The 20,095-nt window shown below is 56.0% G+C and overlaps 2 protein-coding genes across 2 annotated transcripts in view; both read left to right on the top strand.

Annotated features, from left to right (window-relative positions):
- The first annotated feature begins 1,149 nt into the window (after nucleotides 1–1,149).
- PUF60 (poly(U) binding splicing factor 60) lies at nucleotides 1,150–13,666 on the top strand. The gene is given in 12 exon segments (XM_028735856.2): nucleotides 1,150–1,380; nucleotides 1,383–1,700; nucleotides 4,270–4,365; nucleotides 4,762–4,851; nucleotides 5,577–5,627; nucleotides 7,780–7,941; nucleotides 8,052–8,144; nucleotides 8,564–8,777; nucleotides 8,861–9,051; nucleotides 9,355–9,499; nucleotides 12,789–13,024; nucleotides 13,235–13,666. Coding segments are annotated over 12 exon segments (2,112 nt in total). The 5' UTR covers nucleotides 1,150–1,164; the 3' UTR covers nucleotides 13,535–13,666.
- A 1,445-nt stretch (nucleotides 13,667–15,111) lies between these two features.
- The window catches only part of SCRIB (scribble planar cell polarity protein), a 47,034-nt gene continuing 42,050 nt past the window's right edge, over nucleotides 15,112–20,095 (top strand). The window contains 1 exon segment of the mRNA XM_077933602.1: nucleotides 15,112–15,458. Coding sequence (XP_077789728.1) covers nucleotides 15,297–15,458 — 162 coding nt within the window. The 5' untranslated portion in view covers nucleotides 15,112–15,296.

Genomic DNA, 20,095 nt, shown 5'->3' with positions numbered 1-20,095 from the left:
GAGTTTGCCGTTTCCTGTCCCCAGAGGGAAGAGCTGACCACTGTCCTTTGTTTCAGTTCGTACTGAATCCACTTCCATATGCAGGTCCTTTGTGAGTGTAATGATCCTCTGTCTAGGACCATCAAGGTTGTCATGCCAACTGGGTAGGCTCCCTGTGGACGGGTTGGCTGCCTTGTGTCAAGTCTCCCCCCTTTGATAGTCCTTCCTTCATGGTGTAAAATAAAAAGTGGAACGGTACAGATCTGATGTACAGGTGATTTTCTATGAATTTATAACAGAAGTGTCACGTATGTCATGTTTGTACAAACTGAATGATGGGGGGGGGGGGGTTCGTGCAACATCCTTAGGTGGCCAATGTCTTGGAGCCTCAGCTTCAGGATCTGTCCTACCAGTGAGTACTCAGGGCTGGTTTCCTTCAGAATGGAGAGGTTGGATCTTCTTGCAGTCCATGGGACTCTCAAGAGTCTCCTCCAGCACCAGAATTCAAAAGCATCAATTCTTCGGCGATCAGCCTTCTTTACGGTCCAGCTCTCACTTCCATACATCACTACTGGGAAAACCAGAGCTTGAACTATACAGACTTTGTTGGCAAGGTGATGTCTCTACTTTTTATGATGCTGTCTAGGCCTGTCATTGCCCTTCTCCCAAGAAGCAGGCGTCTTTTAATTTCGTGGCTGCTGTCACCATCTGCAGTGATCATGGAGCCCAAGAAAGTAAAATCTCTCCCTGCCTCCATTTCTTCCCCTTCTATTTGCCAGGAGGTGATGGGCCCAGTGGCCATGATCTTCGTTTTTTTGATGTTGAGCTTCAGACCATATTTTGCGCTCTCCTCTTTCACCCTCATTAAAAGGTTCTTTAATTACTCCTAACTTTCAACAATATGGAAATTAATTAAATGTAAGATGTTGGAACCGGAAGGAAATTTGGTATAAAAATGCTAAGAGTATAAGAGCACTCGGCTAAAAGATGAAAAATAAGATAAAATTAAGCAGAAGTAGCAAATAGTTAAAGAGCCAGAAGGGGAAGTTGAGGGAAGTCACCGGGTGGGGGGTGTTTTGTTTTGTTGTATTTTCTTTGATATGATTAATATGTTGAATATAAAATTAAAATTTAATAAAAACTTATTTTTTAAAAAAAGTCAACATTGTTCTAAGCTTCCAGGGAATGGCGAGAAGAGGACAGGGCCGGCGCCTGCCTGAGGCCAAGGGGCGGGGAGTTCCGCAGGGGAACAGCCAGGCGGCTCAGCAGCAGCAGTCTTCCAGCTGTCGCGAGAGCCCACGAGGCCCGAAGTCTGCCGCGGTCTGTCAAACGCATCACTCGGAGGCGGGACTTCCTGGTGTCCCGTCCTATCGAAGACCGAAGGCTCTGACTGGGCCGCAGCCGCCTGTCTTTGCGCGGGAAAATGCGAAACGGAGCCCGGAGCCGCCGCTGAGGCAAATCTCGAACGCGGTGCCGAGTCTCGGAGCGGGAGCCTGGTCACCCGGCGTGACTGACCGCCGCTCTCCCCGTCTGCCGTCGCGCTCTCTGACGGTCGGTCTCCCCCCTGCGTCGTCACCGCCCCCGCCCCGCCCGCGAGAGACCCCCAAGGAACCGGAAGTTGGTCGGGCCGTTCTCTCTCGCGCAGTTTAGTTCTCGCGAGAGCCTCTCACTCGGGGAAGGAGGAGTCGGGGAAGATGGCGGCGACGACGGCGATCTCTCTGGTGAGCGAGTCGCTCCTCAGCCGGCGGGGGAGGGCTAGGCGGGCGGGAAGGAGGGTGGGCGGCGCGGAGAAGACCTCGTCGTCGTGCTCGGGGCGCGGGGGCGCCGCCGCCGAAGTGCCCCCGCCTGAGCCTCAGAGCTATCCCGGCCGGGTAGCGGGCGCGGGGGGGGGATGGCGGGACTACATCCCCCAGCATGCCCCGCGCCTCTCTCCCGCCCGGCGCACGGGGCCACAGTTGCCGCGGCCGATGGGGCGCGTAGTTCTTGGCCTCCCAGTCGCTGAGGAGAGGCTGGCGCTCCGGGGTTTTCGAGGGAGGGAGGAGAAGGAGACCTCTTGGCGCATGCGCATCTGGAGGGCGCTCGCCGCCTGGCGCTGACTGCCGCAGCGAAGGGATCCCAGCCCCCCGGGAGGAGCGGCCCTTTCCGTGGCCTCTCCTGGCGGGGGGACGGAAGGCGCGCTTCTCACCCCCCCCCCACACACTAATTAGCGGCGGAGGAAATGCTTCCTCCCCGGGGCATGGCGGGACTTGTCTCCTTCCCCCCCTTACTCAGCCGCTGGCGGCATCCCCGGCTCAGGTGTGTGTGGGGGGGAGCCCCCTCGCCATCTGCAGGAGCAGCAGCGGAAACTACGGAACTCACTCCCGCAGCATGCGAGGCTGGACACCTGCGTGGCTCTAAAAGAGGATTGGGCGAATTCATGGAGGAGGAGGAGGGGTCTATCGATGGCTACAAGCCAGGAAGCTTTTGCTGTGTCCTGGAGGCAGCAGTGCTTCTGAATGCCAGTTGCTGGAAACCACATAAGGGGACAGTGTCCTGCTTGCGCGTTTCGCTTTGGGGGAAGCTGGTTGGCCACTGTGAGGAGAGGATGCTGTGCTGAGCCAGGATCCTATGTTTTTAAGCTGTTGCCCTCCAGGCTCCCCTTTATTTGCTGTGCTGACCCCCCCCCCTTCCAGCACTGTCTGCACCTGCAAGAGTTCTGGAGCAAACTGTCATGGCAGGTCCTATCCCTTTCTGTTACCACACATGTTGTAGGTTGCTGTTTTTTCTCCTTCTTTTGTGGTGCTGTAACACAGGCATGTCGCTTCCCAAGCAGCGATAACGTGGTAACAGTGGAAAAATTTCACAGAACAGCTGAAGAAGTGAAATGATGTTTGGACCGGTTTGGCTTTAATAGAGTCACAAGCAGAGGCAGCAGTGCTTCTGAATACCAGTTGCTCAAAACCACAGGAGGGGAGAAAGCTCTTGTGCTCAAATCCTGCTTGCAGACTTCCCAGAAGAGGCATCTGGTTGGCCTCTGTAAGGCCAGGATGGGCCTCATAGACTAATCCTGCAGGAGCATTCTTATGACAGTCTGGTAGAAATGTACCTCCAACTTGATAGGTTGCACCTATGTTACTAAGTCATTGCCGCAAGATGCGCTTGTGCCTGGCTCAGGTGCTTGTAAAAGGGGAGTAGATAGGTAGGTGAGAGTGGAACACCAGATTACATGGAACCACTTGCTCTAATCCTGCAGTCACCATCAGTTCACTTGTTAGTCCTTGTGTTAGTGCTCCCTCCCAAGGCTGCCTCTTGCTCCTTTGTTAAGAGGAAAGTCTACCTACCATCCTCTTGTTTTTGTCCTCAATCTCTTTCAGTTTATCTGGAGTCTCTTTTAAGGAAATCCTCCTGGACCGCTTTCCTCACACCTTTTCAAGCTCCCAGTCAAGTCATACATTTGCCCAACCTTTGCCCTCCTGTGAGGGTAGACCATACTGAGTTAGGTGGATCAGTTGTCTCCCTTGGTCTGAAGCTGCTTCTGGTGTTCTGCAAGGTAGCTTCTGTCCTGTCTCTCTCAAAACACTTTGCGTGCCTCCATCTCACCTTCTGGGCCACCATGCCAGCCACCTTCTCTGCATGCTACTTTGCTCCATATGGATCCTGTGTACGTCTTGAAGACAAGGTGCTTTGTAGATTGCCACTCACTTCCTTGCCTCCTGGATCTGGTTACATGTTCAGGGTTGCCACATGTGCTGAACAATTTGGGTGAGGCCCCCACAGTGTGTAAAGCAGCCACATCTCTCTCTGTCTTGAGTGGTTTGGAAACTTCCACAGGATATGTGCAGCTCTTATACGAAAGTGAAATGTTTTTGCTCTGTGCTGCTGCACTGCAGCCTCCTTTGCTGTTCCAACAAGTATTTGCCTGATGAGGCCTCTGGGTGTTGCAGTTGCTGCATTACCACATATGGAGAGAGGCATGTGTGGCTAAGCAGTGGGGGTCCTTTCTGAGTGCTGCTGCTGGGCTATGGGGCCATGAGTGCATCCTTGAACTAGAGCTTGTTCTTCAGAGGCACTCTGGAAAGTTGGAGGGTGGCAGCAGTGGTGAGGATACAATGGCAACACATCGGGATCACATGGCAGCTTTTTGGGATGGGGTGGGCAATCACTCCTAGAAGAAGAAAGCTGAGTTCTCTGAGGGAGGCTCAGAGACTTTCCCTCTGCCTTCTCATTGCTCTCCCTTCTGAAGCAGCACAGACTTTCCCTGCAGCACTGCTCAGGCCTGGTCACCTTTTATGAGTGTCTCTTTCATTGCAGGGCACAGAGACCGTCAAGGTAGAAAATGGACAAAGCACAGCAGCCAAGTTGGGACTCCCTCCTCTCACCCCAGAGCAGCAGGAGGCTCTTCAGAAGGTGAGTGGGCCAGCAGGGGCCTTCTGGCTTGCATGCTTCTCCCTTTCAAGGATAGCTGTAATGAGGCTAGAAAGCATCACAGCTCATGGGGAGCAGAAGGCTAGGGGCTAGTCTGCTCCTCCATCCCTAGATGTCCACTTCGTGCGTCTAGGCCCCCTTGGCAAACAACTCCAGTAGCTTTGAAGGTGATGGGGGGAGTCTTGAGCTTCTCGGTCAGCATTGGGCAACAGCCACTGACTACCAACCTGTCGATGGAGGGGAACTGGTCTCAGGCAGGTGGGCTCTGGAGGAGGAGGGGGTAGTCCTCTGTGCTTGCAGTGCTGGGAAATGCCTCACGCTTTGAGGATGCTGGTGTGGATGTCTGCTCTGTGACTCTGGGCTTTCTGTCCCCTTCAGGCCAAGAAGTATGCAATGGAGCAGAGCATCAAGAGTGTCTTGGTGAAGCAGACTATTGCCCACCAACAGCAGCAGCTCACCAACCTTCAGGTGAGGCACCACCCAGGGAAGCCCTGCCTTTGCCTCTCCCTCCTCCCCCCTCCCCCCCCCCCCAAGGTGGATCCCTTTATGCACTTAGAGCCACTGCACAGCCCTGAGATGTGACTGGAGCCAGGTACTTTAGCTTCCGTTTCCGCTGCGAAATTGGAGTGTGTTGTATTCCCTCCCCCCTCTGCTAGCCCCCAGGCCCACACACTTGCTTGCATCCATTGCCTGGGTAGGGGAAGCTTAGCTGCTGAAGGAGGAGGGGAGCTGGGCTCCCAGCTGGGAGTCCTGCTGTTGGCCTGCCTAGAAGGGGGTGCCTGGGGTTGCTGGGTACATCGTCCTCACACTGACAGGGGTAGGGAGTGGCAGTCGCCTTACAGTGCAAGAGGGGTCTGTAGCTGCTGGTGAAGCCCTCTTGCTCAAGAGCCACAGATTGGGGGTGGGGGGGGGGCACTGGGGCCAGGCCCTTTGGGCAGCTCTGGGTTACTGGGTGGGGGCACCTCCCTGCAATTAGGCAGCTGTTGAGGGTCAAAGAGGAGCCCCGCCTGTCCTGAAACACCCCCCTCGCTCCCTGGGGCTGGCAGGGGCTGTGCAGCGAGGAGGTGGAGGCGGCAGCGGCAGGCAAGCAAGGAGGAAAGAAGGAAGGAGAGGCCTCTTCCACTTGAGTTTTGACGAAAAGCCGTCGTATGCTCAGCTCCCACAGACTGAACTCTGTCTTTACTGTCTTTCAGATGGCAGCAGTGACAATGGGCTTTGGAGATCCTCTCTCACCTTTACAATCGGTCAATAGACACATTCACTTCTTCTGGGGCACTTGGTCTTAGTCAGGGCCTAGCACAGGGGAGGACGTAGCTGTGGCCTCCCCCTCCCTCCCTCTCCCTCCACATACCCGCCTGCTTTGGACACGCCCCACCAACCCAGGCCAAGTGTTAGCTCCCCAGAGGAAGGAAGACCGTGGGCTGGGGGCAGCCGGGGCCGTTGGAGGCATTGGGCAGAGAGAGAAAGAGCGAGAGAGCTTTAGAGCCAAGCAGCTGGGAGAGCCACCTCTCTAGGGATGCTGAGGTCCTGACCTAAAAGTAACTGCCAAGGTAACTCACCAGTGGGCCAGCACGGGATGCGAGAGGCCTGGCTGCTGGGTGTTGGGGCAGTGAAGGCCCCTCTGGGCAAGTTGGACTGCTCTCCCGGGAGAACACTGCTAGGACAGTGTTTACGGGGGTGGGAGAGAGAGAGGTGGCAGTTGCCAGTCCTCCCTCTGCCTCGCCATGCGCAGGGCTTGGGCTGGTAGGGCACCCGCCCCTGCTCCTGTAGCTGGAGCCTAAGCACTGCACAGACACCTCACAGAGCCTCCTCCAGCTGTACTGAGGCACGGCAGGGTTAGCCTGAGCGCTTGGCAGGGCCTGGACTCCTGCCAGGCCCTTGTGCCACGCTGTGCCTGGGCATGGGGTGGGGGTGGAGCTTGCTGAGGCATCCCGGTTACTGCTGCGTGGTGGACAGGGAGGCAGAAGACAGACTGAGCCCTCCAGGAGCCGTTGAAGAGTCCGGCCTTTGAGCACAGAAGGGCAGAAATGCCCTTGAGGGCTGGCCTCTGGATTTGACGGAGGGTACCGGCTGCTCTTCTGGGGCTGGGAGCCTGGGTTTAGCTTAGCATGGGTGGGGCGAGGTCTCCACGGGAGCGAGTAACTGGCTGGCGGCCTTGCAGTGCACCTGGCCACCCACCCGTGGCACCTCATAGGAGCTGCCCGTCGCTTCCCTGCTTATGTTGGGAGGGGAGCAGGCAGCCCAGGTGGCAGGTCCTAGGGCGGGCTGGGGATGGTTGTCCTCGACCCCACGTGCTTCCCTTGCGAGTGCATGCAGCATCTCTCCCTAACTCTTTGCTCTGCTGGCTCCTGAATGCTGGGAGGTGTGATGAGGTCCTCGAGGTTGCCCTGTGGCTCTAGTTTCCTTAGTCTGCAGCTGGGAGCCCCATGCCAGAGAGGGGGCCCTTTGCTGGCCCCACAGGCCCCAGACCGGCTCACTTCGCATAGGGAAGGCAGGCTTGGCTTGCAGCTGTCCACTGCCTCACCCATGCAGTTCTCTCCTAGCATGGTCTTCAGCCTCTGTCCCAAAGAGAGGGAGGGAGGGAGGGAGCAATGAAGGAAGGAGTGATCAGGGCGGGCCTTATTTGCCTCCTTTTGGTCTCTTGGACCATGCAGGCTCCTTCCTGCCAGAGAAGCATTGCGGGGCCCCTTGAGGGCCCCAGGGCAGCCCTGACCGTTGCACAAAGTCCACGTGGCTCTGGGCAGCCAGTGCGTGTCCCTGGCCATTGGACTCTCCTCTCCCCACCTGATCCCAGAGAGCAGTTCCTTCTGCTGGCCCCATGCGCAGGTGCGGGAGTGCAACTGCTTCAGGGTCCGGCTGGGTTTCCACAGTAGCCTTGTGTGCCACTGCAGGCCAGCAGCTGGGTGGTGGCAAACCTAGGGTTGGACGCCAGCTGAGAGTGTCTGGCTCAGGGCTCCAGCCAAGACAGTATGTGGAGGGGAGGGGCAGGGAGACGCATGACTACGGCCCGTGCTTGGGACAGCAGCCCGTTCTTTGGAGCGCAGGCAGCGGAAATGACCCCTTCACATGGACTGTTGGTTGTTTCTGATGGGGCCTGTCTTGGGGGATGAGGGTTTTGTCAGGTGAAGACTGAAGCTGGATCTCTTTCTGCCCCATGGGAGGTGGTTGACCCCTTTCTGTCTGCAGTAGGATGTGGCAGGTTCCTCTTGCAGGAGTGAGATGAGAAGGCTTGGGTGGGCCAGGCTGGGCTGGGGCTGCTGAGACTCGGAGCTTCCCTTCGCTGCTGGGGGGGGGGTGTTGGGGGCGGGAAAGGAAAGCGGGGTTGTTGGGGAAGAGCTGTCCTTGCCCCTCCAGCTACCCCCCAAGCTGACCAGCCAGACCTTCTTTCTGATACAGATGGCAGCCCAGAGGCAGCGGGCTCTGGCCATCATGTGCCGGGTCTACGTGGGCTCTATTTACTATGAGCTTGGAGAGGACACGATCCGTCAGGCCTTTGCCCCCTTCGGCCCCATCAAGAGCATCGACATGTCCTGGGACTCTGTGACCATGAAGCACAAGGTTGGTGCTGCTGTGTTGCAGCCAGTTGGGTGAGCTCCTTCAGGAGGGGCACGGCGCGAGCGCCCTGGCATGGGTTGTGAACAACACTCTCTCCCCCTTATTCCTTGCAGGGCTTCGCTTTTGTGGAATATGAGGTGCCTGAAGCTGCTCAGCTGGCCCTGGAGCAGATGAACTCCGTCATGCTGGGGGGACGGAACATCAAGGTATATCACACAAGCGCCGGCAGGTAGCTCTCCCTGGCCCTGACAGGGTGGTGCTGCTGCCCATTTGACTGCCTCTCGGTTCACTTGTTTTGGTTTTCTCCCTGCCGGGACAGGACAGGACTCTGCAGGCATGGAAGCCCCATGCTGACTCCCTCCCCCTATTGGAAATCTGCTTTGGTGCCCACCCCCCGCTCACCTGGATTTTCAGCAGGGGCTGGACTCCCTCACCTCCAAGCACACCTCCCCTCCCCTCTGGCCTGTTAGTTGCCTGCTTGTTGTCCAGAGGGAAGCAGTCACTTGTACCCAGCACTGTCTTCTGGGGGGCTCCCTGCAGAATTGTGTGTGCAGCAGTGTCAGGAGAGTGTTGGGTGGGCGGCATGCATGCCTGTCCTCCTCAAGGCAAGGACCTTTGCTTGCAGGTGGGGAGGCCCAGCAACATTGGCCAGGCCCAGCCCATCATCGACCAGCTGGCGGAGGAGGCACGGGCCTTCAACCGCATCTACGTGGCCTCAGTTCACCAGGACCTTTCGGATGATGACATCAAGAGTGTTTTTGAGGCCTTTGGGAAGATCAAGTCCTGCACGTTGGCCCGGGACCCCACGACAGGGAAGCACAAAGGCTACGGATTCATTGGTAAGTGCGCTGCCAGCGGCGAGGGCAAAATCCACTCTGGTATGGGGCAGCTGCCCTCCAATCGCCATCTTCTCTTCTTGCAGAATATGAGAAGGCACAGTCTTCGCAAGATGCTGTCTCGTCTATGAACCTCTTTGACTTGGGGGGCCAGTACCTCCGAGTGGGCAAAGCTGTCACGCCCCCTATGCCGCTCCTGACTCCTGCCACTCCAGGAGGCTTGCCCCCAGCAGCGGCAGTCGCAGCCGCTGCTGCCACAGCAAAGATCACAGCTCAGGTAAGAAGCGGAGTTGAGCATTAGCATTGAGCCACGTGTGCTGCTCCGTGGTCTGGGTTTTGCAGGCACAGGTTGCACACGTGTGCACACATCTCTTCCATCACATTCTTGCACCTGCCTAGAGAATCTCTAGGGGCTGGAGCGACCTGCTTGGACTCTCTTGTTTCGGCCTGCCATGAGTGCTGGTGGGTGTAGCACTGAAGACAGTTTGTGGGCCCCTCAAGCCTCTTTGGGTGCTTGGAAAAGGAGGGCCAGGGCTCCTTGGGCAGGTCTGATCTGGTGCTGTTGCCTTTCCTTCCGCAGGAAGCTGTGGCAGGTGTGACAGGAGCTGCCGTCCTCAGCACGTTAACAACTCCAGGGCTGGTGACGCCGGCACTGACCTTAGCACAGCCCCTGGGCGCTTTGCCGCAGGCTGTGATGGCTGCCCAAGCACCAGGTGTAATCACAGGTGAGTCTGGAGACAGGGCGCTGAAAGTCTCACATGCTGGGTGTGGAGGTGAGGGTGGCCCTGGCATTTGGAGGCTGGAGGTCTCCTTCCTGAATTTGTTGAATCTTCTTTTTAAAGCCCTCAGCGAGTTCCATAGGTGTGTTGTGTGGAGAAGTCGTTCCTTTTGTGTCCTGAACCTGCTGCCAGTCTAATTTCATTGGAGAACAAAAATAACTTTTATTTGCTCTCACTTCTCCACACCAACATTCTTTTCTGTGTTCTCCCATCGTGTATCTACACTAAAGTGAGCCAACAACCTTCTAAGCAAGATGCTCCAGCCTCTTCATCATCTTGCTTGTCTTTTTCTCCACCTGCTTCAGTTCCATGATGTTCTTTTCAAGATGAGGCATCCACAGCATCTCTGTATGATGGCTGTTCTGGTTTTGATTTCCTGAAATGGCCCTTTTCTCTGCTGCTTAAACGCTCCTCACATTGCTCATGAAACCTGATGTGTTTATTGTGACTCAAGCAGGACATGTAAAGTTTCACTAACCTTCTAGAGTTCTTTGAAAGTGTAAGCAAGCCTATAGATAGAGGTGGTCCAGTCAGCATTGTGCATTGAACCTTTGGAAAAGCTGCTGCTAAAGTCTCTCATTAAATACTCCAGAATAAGTTTAGCAGTCATGGGGTCAGAGGGCAGGTTTGTAGCTTATTAAGGAAGAGGAAGCAGAGAGTAGAACCAATGTAGGAGGTGGAGTCCCCCGAGGATTAGTATTGGGATGGGTGCATTTTAATTTACTCATTAGTTAGGTGCAAGCAGTGAGGTGGCTGTTTGCTGGTGATGCCAAATGTTCCAAGTTGATTAAAATGAAAAGGGATTGTGAGGAGCTCCAAAATGATCTCTCCAAACTGTTAAATGGGTTTTAACATGGCAAATGCAATTCTGTTCAGTCAAAGGGAAAGTTAAGTACATTGGAGCAAAAAATCTTAAATTCATACATAAGCTAATGGGGTCTGAACTGGCAGTGACTGACCAGGACCAAGACCTTAGGGCTGCAGTGGGCAGCTCAGTGAAGAGCTTGACCCAGTGTGTGGCAGCTGTAAAAAGGCAAATTCCATGCTAGGGATCATTAGGAAAGGAACTGAAAGTAAAACAGCTGATCTCATAATGTTGTTACAAAAATCTATGGTGTGGCCACATTTGGAATACTGTGTCCAGTTCTGGTGGCTTCACTTCAAAAGGATATTGTAGAGATGTCAAAGGTTTGTTGGCTTGTAAAAGTACTTTTTTACCACTATATCATAAACACCCGGGGCGGTGTATAAAGTTCAGAAAAGGGCGAACAACATGACCAAGGGGCTGGACCAGCAGCAGCATTTGGGGCCTTCTAGTATAGCAGGGGAAAGAGGAGTCTGGGAAACAACATAGAAGTGTATAAGGCATGCATTCATTGGAGGAAGTGGGAAGGACAAGGTGTTCTTCTGGCCGCGTAATGCCAGAACCCAGTGAGGCCTTCCAAAGAAGTTGCACGTTTAGGACAGATTCAGGTACTTTTTCATACTGTGAATAGTTAAACTCTGCTATTTGCTCCCACAAAATGTCGTGTTGGCCACCCAAAAGATCTAGACCAAATAATGGTGGGTAAGGCTAGTAGCCATGATGGCTCTGTGTTCTGCCATCAGTGCCTGAAGCAGTATCCTTCTAAATGCCAGCTGCTGGGAATCTCAGAGAGGGAGAGCACTGTGGGCTTCCCCTCCAGAGGCATCTGGCTGGCCACTGAGAGCTGTGTGCTCCACGGGCCTTTCTTATTTTCCAGAAGGGCTTCTTGTGTTCCTTGTGAAAACAGGTAATTCCTGCCTTTTGCTTCCTGTCTTTAAACCATTCAGTTAAATAATGCATAAGAGGATTTGACCTCTTTCTCAAGAGCCGTTGATGAGGAAGTTTGTTGAAAGCCATCTACATATTTGTTGCTATTCTCAAAGAATTCTAAAAGGTTGGTGAGACAGGACTTCTTATTGCAGAAGCCATGCTGGTTCTTCCTCAGCAAGGGTTGTTTTTCTCTACATTTGACAACTGTAGCCTTGCATATGTTTTCTACCAGCAAAGCCTGGTTTGGGGGACAGATCATGTCAGGGGATGCATTTGCCTAGTGCAAGAAGTCACTAATTTCTTGCAGCCACCCTCTCCCCAGATGCTTGCAGCACATCAGTTTCATTCACCTCCAGAATCACTTGTTAATCTCATGCTACAACTTTGAGGTACTTTGTAGCCTTTGTACTTCTCAGTCTCAAAACAACCTCAGTTCAAGGTGTTTTCTCCCTTTGCCCACACCTGTTGGAGATAGGGGTGAGCAATGAAGTCATGTTTGTAGATGATGGGGTATTAATTCCTTTACACTGTGTACAATTCTGGTCACCTTACCACAAACAAGATACTGTAGAGCTGGAACAGAAATGTTTCGGGCTTTGTAGTATTGAAATGTGAGCAAGGAGGCATATGAGGGGTTTCTGAGATGATTTCATGGCATAGAGAAAGTGGACTGAAAGCAGTTTTTCTTCATTGCAATAATAATTTAGGTTACCTTGGCAAGAGGCATTGGTAAGTAGGTTCAGCAGAGATAAGAGGGGACTTATTGGAATATGGAACTCGCTGTTAGAAGGCATCCAATTACCATATTTCCTTTAATAGAAGATTTGGTGTAGGCCAGCTTTCTCAGTGACTATAAGCTGTGATGGTCGTTGAACCTTCACAAATATTGCAAGTTGTGGAGTGTAGGCCTGCCTTGTGATTTTTCAAAGCAGCACAATTTCTTTGAAAAACTGGTTGCTGGACTAGGTGGGCCTTTGACCTGATTGAGCAGAGCTGCATTCAAGAGGATTGGGAAGCTGCTTTGTATCAAGTCAGAACACAACCCTATACATAGCCCAGTATTGTCTTTTCTGACTGGTAGACAAGGACTCCAAGATCTTGGGCAGAGAAAGAGGTAGAACAGTTGGTGGTAGAGAAACTGCTTTGCATGTAGAAGGTCCCAGGTTCAATCCCTGTCATCTCCAGTTAGAACTGAGAAAGTCCCCTGCCTGAAATACTTGAAAGCTGCTGCCAGCCAGTGTAGACAGTCCTGAATTTGCTGTGTTCCTGAATCAAAGCTCCCTCCCATGAGCTGTCATTACTGCATTCTCCCGGGTGGTGTTTGGCCTCCCCCTTTTTGGGTGCCCTGCTCATTGCCTGGGGAGGGAGGGAGGGTCCTGGAGCATATGAGTTGCCTGGCACTGCTCTTGCTCATGCCTTGGTCTGTTTCTTTCCCTTCAGGCGTGACCCCTGCTCGCCCACCCATTCCCGTCACCATTCCCCAGGTGGGTGTGGTGAACCCCATCTTGGCCAGCCCCCCAACACTAGGCCTGCTAGAAGTAAAGAAGGAGAAGGAAGAGGAGGAAGTTTTCCAGGAGTCTGAGAGGCCAGAAATGCTCAGTGAGCAGGAGCACATGAGCATCTCTGGCAGCAGCGCCCGTCACATGGTCATGCAGAAGCTGCTTCGGAAGCAGGAGGTGAGTTGGGGCCAGGGCAGTGAACTTAGCTGCCCCTGGCTTTCTGCCCTGGGACTGGGAGGAGACGGGACAGGACAGGAAATGTGGTGGAAGGTGGTGCAGGGTGGCTGGGGTGTGGGGAGCCAGCTACCAGAGGATTTCCCCACCCCAGAGTGGGTAAGGAGGGGTCTTGTGGAGTTGTGACATGTTGCTCTCCTCTTCTCCTGGCAGTCAACTGTGATGGTCTTGCGCAATATGGTGGACCCCAAAGACATTGACGATGACTTGGAAGGGGAAGTGACAGAAGAGTGTGGCAAGTTTGGGGCTGTCAACAGGGTCATCATCTACCAAGAAAAGCAGGGCGAGGAGGAGGATGCTGAAATCATTGTCAAGATCTTTGTTGAGTTCTCCATGGCCTCAGAGACGCACAAAGCCATCCAGGCGCTGAATGGCCGCTGGTTTGCTGGCCGGAAGGTGGTGGCCGAGGTGTATGATCAGGAGCGATTTGACAACAGTGACCTCTCCGCATGAACTCTGCTCCAGAGAGACTTTGTTATTGTTCTCCTCAACCCCCTTTGTGTTCAGGGATGCTTCTGGGCCAGCATCTCTTGCTCCTGTCATGTATTTGTAGTTTCGGATAAAAGTGCAAGGAGAAAAACCTTTCTACCTTTGTGCTGGAGTGGTGGTGCTGGTGGGGCATTCCCTTCCCAGTGGCAAGAGACTTTGCGCGCGCTCTCTCTTTCCCCTCCCATCCTGTCTTTCTCCCCTGTCCTTTACCACAAAGGAGTGATTGGGCCGCTTTTACTGAGTTATGGGGGTGGGAATGAAGAAAAAGGGGCCAGTTCATTCCCCCAGCCCACCCCCTTTCTGGCAATTATGAGGAACCCTTCTGTCAAATGTTTTGGTCCTCTCTCCATACCCCTTGCTTGGTGATGGTGGCAGCAGTCGTGGCCAGCATCTCTCTTCCCCTACAGAGCAGGCGTCTTGCCCCTGAGCCACATAGGGCCAAAGCCACAGCACTCGGGGGGAAAATGAAGATGGCAGGTGCACCATCTAGCTTTGGGCTGCAGTTCATGACCAGTGGTCAGGGATGATGTGAGCTAGGTCCAAAACCTCTGGGGAGGACACCAAGCTGGTGGAAAGCTGGCCCAGAGGATAGATTGCAAACTCATAAGGTTCTCAAGGTGGGTGTGAGAGCAGCAGAATAAAGTACCGCCTAGAAAATAATGATCTCTCCCCCCAACCAGGCTTTGCTGGTAGAAAACATATATGCAAGGCTACGGTTGTCAAATGTACAGAAGGACAATCCCTGCTGAGGAAGAAGAATGGAAAGGAAGAAGGAAGGCCTCTTTTGGGGTCTGGAGACTAGGCTCCCAAGCGCCCGCTTGGCTGTAGTTGGGGGTGCCTCTTCCCCAAGTGGATGTGCCTCTTCCATGTCCGCTTTCTCCCCCAACCTGGGGAGGGTGGGTGTTTGTGTCCCCTCCCCAACCTGAGCAGCAACAAGTTTCTTTTATTATTCTGTTTTTAAATGGCCATTCTGTGAGCTGCTTTGAGGCAGGAGGTAGAATGATAACAAATATTGTTTGGTAATTTAGGGACGGGGGGGGGCTGGGGTGGAGAGGATGACCTTAGAGTTGACCCTCAGGAAATGATGGGCCGAGGGAGGTTTGGGACGGTCGCCGAAGCGTCTCCCCGCCCCCTCCGTGCAGCAAAACACCCCTCGAGCTGCAGCGAATGTCGGTCCCCTAAACTACGCCTTTGGGGCCAAAGTCGCCCCCTCCCCCCCCCCTTGCGCTTGGAGCGGCTTACGAAGCAACCAGCGTCGTCTTCTCGCCCTGCCCAAGAAGCCTGACTTCCAGAGAGGGCGCTGCGGACGCCGGCGAGAGGAGCAAAGGGGCGGGGCCCTGGCCGGAAGCGGGCCCGGAAGTTCGGCCGCGCCTCGGGTCGCGGGGGCCGCCGGGAGTGGTAGTCCCCCTGGGCGGAGGGCGAGGCGGGCGCCCTTTCCCAGGGTGCCTGGCGCGGGGGCGGGGCGGCGCCAGGTGCCGGCGGGGCCCGGTCAGCGTCTGGGAGGGAGGAGGGCCGCGCCGAGAGGGACCGCGCGAGAGAGGGAGGGAGGGAGAGAGGCGGGAAGGCCCCTCCGCCAGCGCCCGCCCGCCCGCCCGCCCCCTTCATGGCTCCGCCGCCGGCGCCGCCGCCTCGGCCCTGGGGGGCGCCCCTCCTCCTCCGGAGAGCAGCAGCCGCGCGCGCGTGAGGCCAGAGGGAGGCCGAGGACGCCGCCGCCGCCGCCGCGAGGATGCTCCGCTGCATGCCGCCGCTGTGGCGCTGCAACCGGCAGGTGGAGACGCTGGACCGGCGGCACTGCTCCCTGCAGGCCGTGCCCGACGACGTCTACCGCTACAGCCGCTCCCTCGAGGAGCTCCTGCTCGACGCCAACCAGCTGCGGGAGCTGCCCAAGGTGCCGGGCGCGGGGGACGGGAGGGCTCCGGGGGAGTCGGGGGAGCGAGGCCGGCCCCGAGAAGAGACCCTGCTGGGAGGAGCCGGGCCTCCCCTGCAATGCAGGGATCCTGCCTGCCCAGAGAGGGAGAGGGCGAGGGCCAAGGCCACCTGCTAGGGATGCTTTAGCTGTGACTCCTGCCTTGCAGAGGGCTGGACTGGATGACCCTTGGGGTCCCTTTCGACACCTGGGGCCCGGCCAAGTCTCTTGGGTCCGGCACTCTGTCCTTCAGCCTGCACCCAGGATCCCCCAGAGCCGCCCTTCTCCTCTGCCTGTGGCACAACTCTCCGCCATCTGGGCGAGTGCTGGGCTCCTTTGGAGCCATTAAGAGGCTCTGTGGTGTGCAAGGCTCAGTGTGAAATCCACTGGGAAGCCGACAGGTGAGCTGTGCTCCCAAGGCTGCGCACAAGACCAGTGGATGCTGCAAGGCGGATGCCACAGCCAGACAAGCCTCTGGGTGAGCCCGTGGGCAACGGTTGCTCCCAGTCAAGGTGAGCAGGTGCTGCTGCTCCATCTGAGGCCCCAGCACAGCCTCTCGCCTTGGGCAGAGCTCTGAGCTGCAGCTTCCTTGCAGCATGTGGGTGCCTTCAGGTGTTTCCGCTTCTGCCGCTTTCCAGTTGGGTCAGAGCCGGTTCTTGAGCTCCCCCTACCAGCTGTGTTGATGCATTTGGGTTGTTTTTTTTAACCCTCCTCGCCTTTAGGGCGCAGTTAAGGTTGGTAATGACATGTTAAATGTAATCAAGTGAAACTTGCAGCACTACACACTCCCTCTGGAGCACACAGTGCTGTTGTCTGAAGCTTCCTTGTTCACCTGACCCTGGCCTTCAAAAAAAGAGAGCCGCTCTTCCAGTCCCTCTGGAAGGGGGATGGGCTTGACTCTGGAGCTTGTGAGGCACTGATGGCTTATCTCTAGATCAGTCCCAAAGGTGCAGGAGAGCGTAGATCCCAGGGCATTTCGTGACTCACATCACTCTGCTAGAAGTCCAGCTAGTTGTTTCCCTCAGGATGTGCCTAAGGTTGTGGACCTTTCCTTGGTTTTCCCCGAGGCCTTGTCGTGGCTGTTGCTGGCTGGGGAAGCTGCAGAGAGGGGAGTAGATTCCTTCTGTAAGTGCAAACCAAGCACGTTCTGGACCGAGAAACCTGTGAAGAGCAAACAGTAGAATTGTCAGGAACTCTGGCTGGGACGGGTTGGTGCCCTCCTCCTTTGCCTCTTGGTGGTGTGGGTTGGAGAGCGGGACGTCTAGCTGAGCAAGCACCCACTATCCTTTGAGACTTGAGTGGGGTGCCATCAGTCCCCAGCCCTGGCCAAATCCCAGGGCTTCCCCGAATTCCGAGGGAGGGAGGCAGGCAGGCAGGCAGGCACCAGCCTCTTGTGCAACTGTTCCACAGCTGCCGTGCTCCACCCCACACTGGCCAGGGTAGGGCTGGGCCCTGGGCTCTGTGTGCATGTTGTGGAATGGCAGCCAGAGTGTTTTCCCCCAGGCATTTGATATGCATTCTTTGGGGCCTGAGAATGGAGGGTTAAATAGCAGGAAATCCGGCTAGCCTGCCTTGCGGGGGGAGGAGGAGGCTGCAGCAGCAGCCAAGGAGCCAAAGGGGCTGCTGTTTGTGTGGGTTGCTGAGGCGGCAGTGGCTGTTCTGGCTGCTGCTCATTGCTTACCTGCCTGCCTGTGAGGCAGAAGGGGGTCTTTTTCTGACTAGGCTGCTGCTGCTGCACTACTTTTACTTCCTACTCTAGCTGTGGCCTTTACTTCTGTTCTACTGATGCTTGCCATCAGCCAGGTGGGTGTTATGAGGACGGTGGATTGGCAGCTTGGCAGGTCTGCTGCCTCTGGGCTTAGCCATGCTTACCCTTAGTCCCACTCTTTCCAGGCACAGGCCCTGCTTTAAGTTGTTGTTGTTGTTGTTGTTGTTGTTGTTGTTAGCGCTCTTTCTAAGCACACACCCCCTTTTAGCCCTGGAGCTTTTTCCGCAAAGCACAACACTTTAGCCCTCAAGTGTTGTCCTTTGGACATTCCCATGCGTTCCTGGGAAGAGCAGAGGAAAGGTGTGTATGGATAGAAAGGGCCTGGCTGGCTTCCTCAGCCTCCTCGGCTGCTCCTTGGGCAGAGGGGGAGAGAAGCAGGGCCCGCTGGAGGCCACCAAGGCCAGGAGAGCTTCATGTTGCCCCCCCCCCATTGTTCTCAGAGCTAAGGCAGGAGGAGGCAGCCCTGCTCTGTGAGAGCCATTCCCTGCGCTGGGAATGCCCCTCTCTCTGAGCTGACACTCTGATTGCAAGCCCTCTCCCCCTTGCAAGAATTGCTCTGCCCTGCCTGGTGCTGGAAGTCAGCTTGGCTCCCTCTCCTGGCACAGCCGCCCCTGCCTTGGGGGGGGGGGAGATGTTTGGTCTGGGGAAGTTTTCCTTGAGCAGAGCAGGAGGGGCCTTGCTCAGGGACCCTGTTGCCCCCTGCAAGACCCCTCCTGCCCCGCTTCCTCCAGGAGCTGGGTGAGGCCCTGCACAGTGCTTCCCAGGCCCCGACATGGGGCGTGGGGGAGGAGCAGGCAGTCCTGAGCGGACAGACAAAGCCACTCTTATTCTTGACCCGCGGGGGGGGGGGCGTCTACTGCACTTGGGGACCGAGGGGCGGGGATGGCTATTGTGATGCTTGAATACCCCTCATCACTGAGCATAGGGGAGAGGGGCTGGCTCTCTGGGAGCTGCCATCTTGGGAAGCAGGGGGAGGGGCACAGGGTGTCCTGGGGGGGGGGGCAGCGTGAGGGTGGTGGTGCCTCGGGTGCTCACTGCTAATCCTGGCTAGCCATTCACAGCCACCTCCTCCTGCCGGGGGCTTTGTCTGCTGCTGCTGCTGCTGCTGCTGCTGAGAAGCTGCCTCCTGGCTCTGATCCTTTTATCCTCCAGCCATTCTTCCTTTTCATTTCCAACCCTCTGATGATGTGGTTGAGTGGCTGCCGGGGTGGCGGCCTCAAAATTGTGTTGGGGGAGCAGGTATTGCCTGGGCCTCCCTGGCCTGGGCGATGGTGCTGCCATTCAGAGCGGAGGACCCGGGTGGGGGGAGCTTTGTTCTGCTGCAAGCCGTGGGCCGGGTGCTCCAGGCAGTGCTTGGGGCTTCTCCTGGGAAGAGGATTTTCTCCAGATTTTGCCCTAGGAAAGCCTTGGTCCATGTTCAGTCCCTCTGAGGTTCGAAGTCAAGAGGGCAAGGGACCTGGCCTCCAGCATCTGTGTTTGTGTGGGGTGCATTGAATTTGTCCCCACCCCAGAAACCAACCCATTCAGAAGACCCTTCCTGAAGCTTTCATGCTGAGCCCCCCTCCCCCGCCACATGCCACCTGGCACTTTCTACCCTGCAGCCTCACCTGCCCCTCTGGCACTTCACTGCCTGATCCTCCTGCCCCTCCTCCCTTTGCTGGGCGTCTTCCCTGGGGGTGCACTTGCTGCACCAGTTGCCCGTGGCTCAGTGGAGGGGCCGCTGGGCAGGGTGGGGGGAGTGGGGAGAGCAGGGCCAACGGCAGTCCAGGTTCTGCAGGAGATTGGGGGGGGGGAACGGTGGCACTCAGGCTCTGCTTGCCAGCTTTCCTTTGGCCCAACTGGATGGGGCCTCGGCTGGAAGCAGGGCGGTGCTTGGGGCAGCCTCTCCATGCCCCTGGAAAGTTCCTTGCCCCTGGAAAGAGCCCTGCGAGTCCGTGTGAGGTGCCAGGCATGGTGGGAGGTTGTGATCTTGGGAGGAGATGGGCACCTGACCCCATTCAAGGCTGCACTGGTTTCCCTTGACATCCTTTGCCGAAGGCGCCAGGGGCAGTGCTGGGGGCGCTGGTGGTACTGAGCTGCCGCCTTGCCTAGAGGAACTTGTGGCTTTTTTTACTCAGAGCAGGAAGGCAGCGCTGACACACCGTTCTGGGGGGAAGCCCCTGCGGGTGGCTCTCAGCTCATGGGATGTAGCTGCCCCCCATGCCAGGTGACTGTGGGCAGCAGGCAGCCCTGAAACAGTGACCCTGGCTTTTAAATCTTAAGGTGCTCCACACTCTGTGCCGGGGGGGGGGGGCAAGCTACCCCATAGCAGAAGTACTCTAGGAAGCCAGTGTGCTGTAGTGGTTAGTGTGTTGGGCCAGGACCTGGGAGATCAGGGTTCAAGCCCCACCCAGTCATGAATCTCACCAGGTGACCTTGGAGTCTGTCGCAGCATCTGAACCTCCCTCCCAGGGTCATGGCAGGGATGAACTGAGGAGGGGGTGAACTATGTACTACCTTGAGACAAAGGTGGGATATAAATGTGACAGTGAGGCCCTTCTGCTTACCTACTTAAGAAAGCTGTAGGGGCAGCCAGATGATGTTGGTCACCAGCCTGGCGCCCAGAGATCCCCACATGGTCGCAATTGGACACATGCCAGTTGCAAAACGTGCCTGGTGCCAGTCTGGATTTTGGACCTCTGGATGTTCAGGGACACCTTAATCTGGTTTGACTGGTACAAATCTTCTGGGCTGCCAATTCTCTCCTTTTAGACCAGTCTTCCGAAGGAGCATCTCCACCCCGATTGTTCAGCCTGGACACGGAGGTCCAGCTCTGAGGGCCTTTTGGAGATTCCCTCACTGCGAGAAGTGA

Source organism: Podarcis muralis, chromosome 8 (assembly GCF_964188315.1).
Source record: "Podarcis muralis chromosome 8, rPodMur119.hap1.1, whole genome shotgun sequence".
NCBI lineage: Eukaryota > Metazoa > Chordata > Lepidosauria > Squamata > Lacertidae > Podarcis > Podarcis muralis.
Note: the sequence above shows the minus strand (reverse complement) of the source record. Positions and strands in the feature narration are given on the sequence as shown.